The sequence below is a fragment of the Protobothrops mucrosquamatus genome, unplaced genomic scaffold (genome assembly GCF_001527695.2).
Source record: "Protobothrops mucrosquamatus isolate PMUCROS unplaced genomic scaffold, P.Mucros_1.0 scaffold_293, whole genome shotgun sequence".
NCBI lineage: Eukaryota > Metazoa > Chordata > Lepidosauria > Squamata > Viperidae > Protobothrops > Protobothrops mucrosquamatus.
In genome coordinates, this window is record NW_015386369.1 from 1043897 (window position 1) to 1051128 (window position 7232).

At 36.7% G+C, this 7232-nt stretch overlaps 1 protein-coding gene across 1 annotated transcript in view; it reads right to left on the reverse strand.

Annotated features, from left to right (window-relative positions):
• Positions 1–6724, reverse strand: part of FAM180A (family with sequence similarity 180 member A) — a 19853-nt gene extending 13129 nt beyond the window's left edge. The window contains exon 1 of the mRNA XM_015831984.1: positions 6431–6724. Coding sequence (XP_015687470.1) covers positions 6431–6506 — 76 coding nt within the window. The 5' untranslated portion in view covers positions 6507–6724. The remainder of the gene's footprint in view (positions 1–6430) is intronic.
• Positions 6725–7232: the final 508 nt, after the last annotated feature.

Sequence of the window (7232 nt, forward strand, 5' to 3'; positions counted from 1 at the left end):
GACTCCTGCTCCTCACACAGCTGAGCTTCATCAGAAACACGACTGGAGGGGCCAGGCTCTTCATCAAGCCGTGAGTCTTGTAATTCATCAGAGCCTCCCTCTGACCCTGATGGCCCCTCAACAGCCTCCTCCACCTCCTCCTCAGATTCCTCCGACTCAGCTGTTGGGAACACAGGCTGGCACGGAATCACAACACTAATGTAGGTTGATGAGTTTCTGTAAAACATGGTTAATCACCTGCTTAGAAGAGGGGAAGAGGGTCTGCAGTTTTTCATAAAATTTGGAAGAGAGGAAGAATGAGTCAAAGAACATAGAATTTATAAAGGCCCTTCAAATGCAGGCAATCCTCAACTTATGACTGTAACAGAGCCTGTCCATCATGGTTTAAGTTGTGATGGTTGTTAAAGCAGTTGATCACATGACTAACCTGATTGGGCAGGGTGTGTGTGTGTGTGTGTGGACTAAAAGATCCCCAATGTTTCTTCCAGCCCTAGGATTCCATGATTCCATGATTTCACACTTATTGAAAAGAATATTATAGCTTAGACAAGCCAATAGCATGATCCAATAGCCAATAATCTTCTATAAGGGTATGGTATGTCACATTTTTAAATGTATGCAGCTGTTAATTACAATGAATTTTCATTAATATCAATTATTAAAAGTTACCAACTTTTCCAAGTGATTTCAATGAGATCTCACTAGAACTAAAGGCAAGTTAAATACAACTGGAATAAGTATATTAGTTCTGCTTAGACATCCTCAGAATTATTTTGGATGCCAAAGCTTGTATAAAACCATGCCATTGTAATTCTTAATTCTCAAGTGCTTTTCTGCTCCTCATGGCTGAGTGCAAACATCCAAGTTGTCATTCCAATTCAATGATTACCACCGTAAAATTTGATTCAGAAAGTAAAATTTACTTACTAGTCTTGTTGATATAGTTTTGTTTTCCATTTCTAAGGAACTTTACTTCTTGTAATCAATTCTGAAAAAACTACTTGGAAATTGGTGGTGTACGAAGTTCTGATAACACCCCAAAAAAATAAAAGAAGTCTAACTTCCTATTTCTGAAACAAGCCATTACTTCAGAAATATCATGGACAGAAAGTAAGAATAGTATTATCCTAATTTACCATATTGTGTTAAACAGCAAGTTTTTAGTGGTATTGCCCATCAAGATTAAAGTTCCCTGCAGTCGTGAGGACTAGTAGCTATGGGTAAGCTAAAAAAAACCCCCTCTTATTTGTTTAATATAATTCTAACATTACTTAAAACTGGTTATTATCAACATAGCATCAGGAAATCCAATAAATTCGTTGTGGACTTTACTGCCTCCTGAACTGCTTAGCAATCCATTGCATAAAATGACCCTAAACTGTAGTATCTTGAGAGATTAAACTTGGTGCTTCTTTCTCTACTAGATGGCAAAACCCATGCATAGTTCATAAGTTGCTGCGAGGATAGTTGAAAAGCCAAGTTAATATTTCTATGACCTAAGAAAGCAGAAGGACAATGGAATAAGACTGAGGTTTACATACATCTGGAGATGAAGGTCAAGTATTCAGAGAGGTCATATCTGATAGGGAATTAGAAAATCCTATGGCATTCCTTGATAAGTCAGAAGTTGACTCTGATAGATATGGCTGAACCAACAGCAATAGCAAAAGCCATGGTGCTTTATGAAACTCTAGTACCTTTGTTTAATCTCCTGCATGATTCAGTATTATTCCCCTAATGGTCATGCTCAGAACTGTATCTCTTTGCTTTTCTTTTAGAATAATAATAATAAACCCTTGAAGCAAATGTGAAACATACTATTTTTTCAATTATAATTTATATCCAGAAAATATTTTACCAATTCTGCATCCTTTCCTGATAGTTATTTTCTGCTGCCAACACTAGCAAGGCAGGAAACTAAATTAACATATTAAGAATGTCTCTGTGTGTGTTTGTGTGTGTGTGTGTGTGAGAGAGAGAGAGAGAGAATGAGAATGAGAATGAGAGAGAGAGAGAGAAAGAGAGAGAGAAAGAGGGAGAGAGAGAGAGAGAGAGAGAGGATATTTTGGATTCACTCTGTATTTATATCCAATCTTCAGATTTAATGATTGTCTGTTTTTGCTGCATTTTTTACAAAATGTCATTGTTATTCATCGTTCCACAAAGAATGCTTTATGCTAATCATTACAGATGTCTGTCCTTAATTTAAATTATTGATTCACCAATTCATTTTAAAAAATGCCTGTTACATGTGCCTGTTACATGTACATCTAATATTTAGCACTGAAAAAGTGGGGTTTCCTGTAATATACTTCACACTAAAATCAGAAGAAAAGAGGTCAGTTAAGATGACCAGTTTTAACAAGGACTTTGAAGAACTTTGCTATGTTTAGCCTTAGAAGGAAAAGTCTGAGAGAACCATGGCTGTAATCTCTAAAGCAGATACTTAAGGAGTTGTTCAACAGTCCACATCATCATGTTTTTACAACCTGAAGTATTGGACCAGTGCAAAGAATAATATCGTCAAATCACTATTCTCACAAAGACTGACTGACTTCACACATGGTATACAAATGGGTTGGAAAAAAATTCTCAATTAGCTGGTTTCATCAGTTATGCTAGCCAGCCTTCATTAACCCTGCCTTGTTGGGTGGGAAATTCTGGATGCTGAAGTTAGGTGATGTGAAGGTTGCCCACATTGGATGAAAATTATTCTAAATTAGAAGCCATGGCTTGTTTTATACATCCCATTTAGCTAAAAATGAACAAAAAGTTGATATCCAAGTGATATGACATATCATGGCTTGGACCAGATGTCGTCGTCTCCTCCTCCTCCTCCTCCTCCTCCTCCTCCTCCTCTTCTTCTTCTTCTTCTTCTTCTTCTTCTTCTTCTTCTTCTTCTTCTTCTTCTTCTTCTTCTTCTTCTTCTTCTTCTTCTTCTTCTTCTTCTTCTTCTTCTTCTTCTTCTTCTTCTTCTTCTTCTTCTTCTTCTTCTTCTTCTTCTTCTTCTTCTTCTTCTATTTCTGCCATATCCATTATTGGACGTTGGCGATCCTGTTTTTATCAGCAGCCACACGAAAAAGTGCTGCTGAGTTTTGTCCAAACCAGTCCCTTAGATTTTGAAGCCATTTTGAATTTTGAATTTTGATTTTGATGTCTCATAAATCCCCTTTAATTCTGAAATTCTCTGAGTAGGTTGTCTTCAGAGTTTCAAGCCAAGAAAAATGGCTTATAAAAAACATGAACAAATATAGGTTTACCATATGCCATCATTCCCTTGAAAGTTCTGTGGATTTAGGATGATTCTCAAACATTCTGCTAAAAAATGTTTTCCTTCTTCATTGTAGGAAGCTTTGCAGTAGCAAACACACAGCCGGAGTAAAATAAAGAGGTGAGATTATGCCAGGACCTTATGCAAAACTGGGAGGGTTCGTTTAACCAAAGGAACCACAAACTCATCAACATCCTGAATGTATGAAGTAGATTTTCCTATTAATAATCAGCAAAATGAATAATCATGGAATTTCCATTTCAAAACCATATTATTAACATTACAAGACAGATGGTTTGATTATATCATGCAGTTGAATCTCCCCAGAATTTTTTTTTTAAAAAAATGCCTAATTCAATTTCTCCAAAGGAGATCATGCACATGGAACTATGATGATTCTCAATCAATGATCTAAATGACTCTTCTAGTGCAAATGGGAACGTACATTTCCCACAAGTTCTAGTTTTTACAATCTAAGAAAGAAACTGCATAAAATGTTACCTAATTTGGTGTATTTTATTAGATCTATATTTTTATGCAACTGACAAAATTACAAATTCACACCTCCTGAACTAATGAGTAGATCAAAATGCAATTATCTTTTGGGTTGTGAACTTATGTTTTGTAATGTAGTACAGACAGACTGGTGAAAGATATTGCCAAAAGATTGTACATTAGAGGAAAACACATAAAAAAGCATAACCAGTGAAAGTTGTTACAAAACTATTAGGTTTATAGCCCTCACGCAACTGGCTTCAAGTCAGTAGTTAATCAGGTCACCGTATACACACACCGTATACACACCCTCTGGAATGAGCTGCCCCCAGAGATCAGGGTGATCCCTGATCTCCCTTCCTTCCGCCGCGCCCTCAAGACATGGCTATTCCAACAAGCGGGACTGGCCTAGGATAATTTTTAAGAGGGGTTTTTAGAGGGGTTTTTAATTACATTTTAATTAGACAATTTAAATATTTCATTTTAATTAATTTTAACTTGTGATTGTTAGTGGTGTTTTTAATTGATTGTCAGCCGCCCTGAGTCCGCAAGGAGAAGGGCGGGATATAAATTCAAATAATAAATAAATAATAAATAAATATTGAAGCAAAGGTCTGCCTGTCACCTCACTAGTTACTTACCTACAACATTTTTGTAACTTCATAGCTTTTTCAAACAAAATAACTATACTGTATGCATAATGTCATAATATACTGTATGCAAACCAACTAAGGTTTGGTAAACTAAAGTATCATAGTTCCAATCCCTTACATTTTACCTTTCTTACTGGTACAACACAAAAAAAAATTGCCTAATCTAAGGCAATTTATCCAATTGTCCCAGTTCATCTAGCTCTGACCAATTGATTCATGACTAAAAGGAAAGGTCATCATGTGATTTTATTTAGACTCTAATCTGATCCAGGAATGTGCAGCCCTACAAGGCAACCTTTATGTTATACTACATCATCCTAGAAGTGTTCTGACAGTAAGAAGGATAGTTCCCTTTTAATTTTTCTGCCCAGCCAGTTCCTCTGCCCTATAGTTCAGAGGCTTTACTGGGAAAATATAAATCACTACAGAGCAGTGTTTTTCAAACTTGGCAACTTTTAAAATGCATGGACTTCAATTCTTAGAATGAAGTGCACACATGTTAAAATTGCCAAGTTTGTCAAACACTGCTAGAGAGTAAGAATACAGTATACTATTCTCTTGTAAGATATATTGGCACTGTTGGCTCTTCTAAGTTTCTGCACAGTCCCAAAAAGGCACAGAGAAGATGAGAGAGTTCATGGAACATCACCAGTAACATTATCTTCTGGGGTAGAAGTTGATATCCCTGACATGCACAGTACAGGACACCGCCTACTCCATTACATAGCATCTCAGGGAAGAAGCTAAGGATTTCAGCTCCATTTGGGTTAAAGAAAAGATGAGAACTTTTCTCAATTGTGCAGTAATTTCCATATTAACTTGATCAATAGCTGTTATGTTGGATGTAATCAGCAGCAACAAAGTGAAAAAAACCATCTAGTCATTCTAAGTTCCCTCCAGTATCTTTAGAGTTGACAGATCCAGCAAGATAAAGAAGGTAAATGCTTGAGTTGAGCTGAGGAGGGTGTGAGATCAGGGAAAGAAGCAGGCATAGTCTAGGGAGCTTCTAGATGAGTGGCATGGAGTCTACATGTATCCAGTATGCCAGAGATTTCCTACCCTTGGTTTTAAGAAACTTAATATAGCAAACTTAATAATAATAATAATAATAATAGTAAAGTTTGAAGGGACCTTGAAAGTCATCTAGTCCAACCCCCTGCTCAGGCAGGAAACCCTATACCATTTCGGACAAATGGCTGTCCAGTCTCTTCTTAAAAACTTCCACTTAACTTGTTGAAGTTAACATCCAGAAAGGACTGTGTTTGAAAATCTGTGGGCCTAGTATGCATACAAACAAACTTCTGGTGAAAGCCAAGTTCATGCAGTTTACTGGGCAGTATTTCCAAAAGTGGTTTACCAAGGCATTCTTCTTAGTCTGAGAGAGACTGACTGGCCCCAAATTGCCTACTTAGCTTCCATACTAACTCAGGTTTCCTTTAGTCCAACATCTTAACCATTAGACCAAGCTAGCTCAATCTAATCTAATCTAATCTAATCTAATCTAATCTAATCTAATCTAATCTAATCTAATCTAATCTAATCCTATACATTTATTATTTAAATTATAAATGAAAGCAAAACTGCCATGTGCATTTCAATACAATATGTTTAAAAGCAACGGATCTTAGACAAAGAGATGTTCAGTGTGGTTAGGCTCAGCAAGGACTGAATTATCTTCCACAGCCAACAGAGCTTCTGTCTGGATCAACCAGCCCTGAATTTCCATCAAAATATGTACATAAAATTGCAGTAAACACCCAATTGTCTTAATCCCCAACTTTCATAGCAATTAAGGGGAGAAAAATCATTGCTTTCTTATATATATATATATAATATATATTTGCAGAACATAAGGGAGAAATATCAGATCAAATGGTTGAAAGTAATAAACAAGAAGAAAAGAATCTACTAAAGAGGTAGATGTGATTTGGAAAAAGAAACTTGTTTGATGAAATATCAGCATCACATGCCTGCTTTTAAGCAATAATGTGTTTATATTTATAACCCTTACCTCGATTCCACCTGGGGGGCACAGTGCCTTGAGCATTATAATACAGCAAGAACAGGAACAGCATCTTCCAATGCATTGCAAATTTCCCAAAGCAGAGATTTTCTACAGTATCTGGTTTCTAGTATGCCAGGACACAGCTGGCTAATCTTTCTCCTCTCTCCTCCTTTTGCAGAATGGGATGAGTATAATGGGGTGAAGTAGCAGCACCTCACTCTAGTCTAATTTTCATTGGAGTCAGGGAATTCATTTGCACAGAAGGGCTCTATTTTATATCCACATCTGGAGTGACTCATGACGCATGCAAGCTCACTGGCAGCTGTAGGGGTATAAATATCATTACATTTTTGTTTTGGGTTTGTTTTTTTTTTAGTAGTTCAGTTCCATTCACTAGTTGAGCCAGCTGGAAATTTCCCTTGTGTCAACAGATAAAAGTAGCTGTCTAAAAGAACACTATTAAATCTCCAAGGCTACTATCTCCTACCAAGCCTGTGCTTCTTGAATGAGGCATTGACAGTTCTGGGATGCCAAACCTGGGGGCTGGAGGTATTCATTGAAAGAATGCTGTATACTTACAGGACCAATTTGTTTTACTGAGCAGAACATGGGACAACTTTGCCAAGCAGGTTGAAGTTGGATGGATGATATGAAAAGTAAATACTTGACATAGACAGAGACATTCTAGTATAATATTTAGCTGTGGGTGGAAAACTAAGCCATCCACAAACCAAGATCACATTGGTGTTTTTACTACATGTAATCCAAGGAATGGGAAAGAGGCGGTTATATATATATTAAGTCTTAG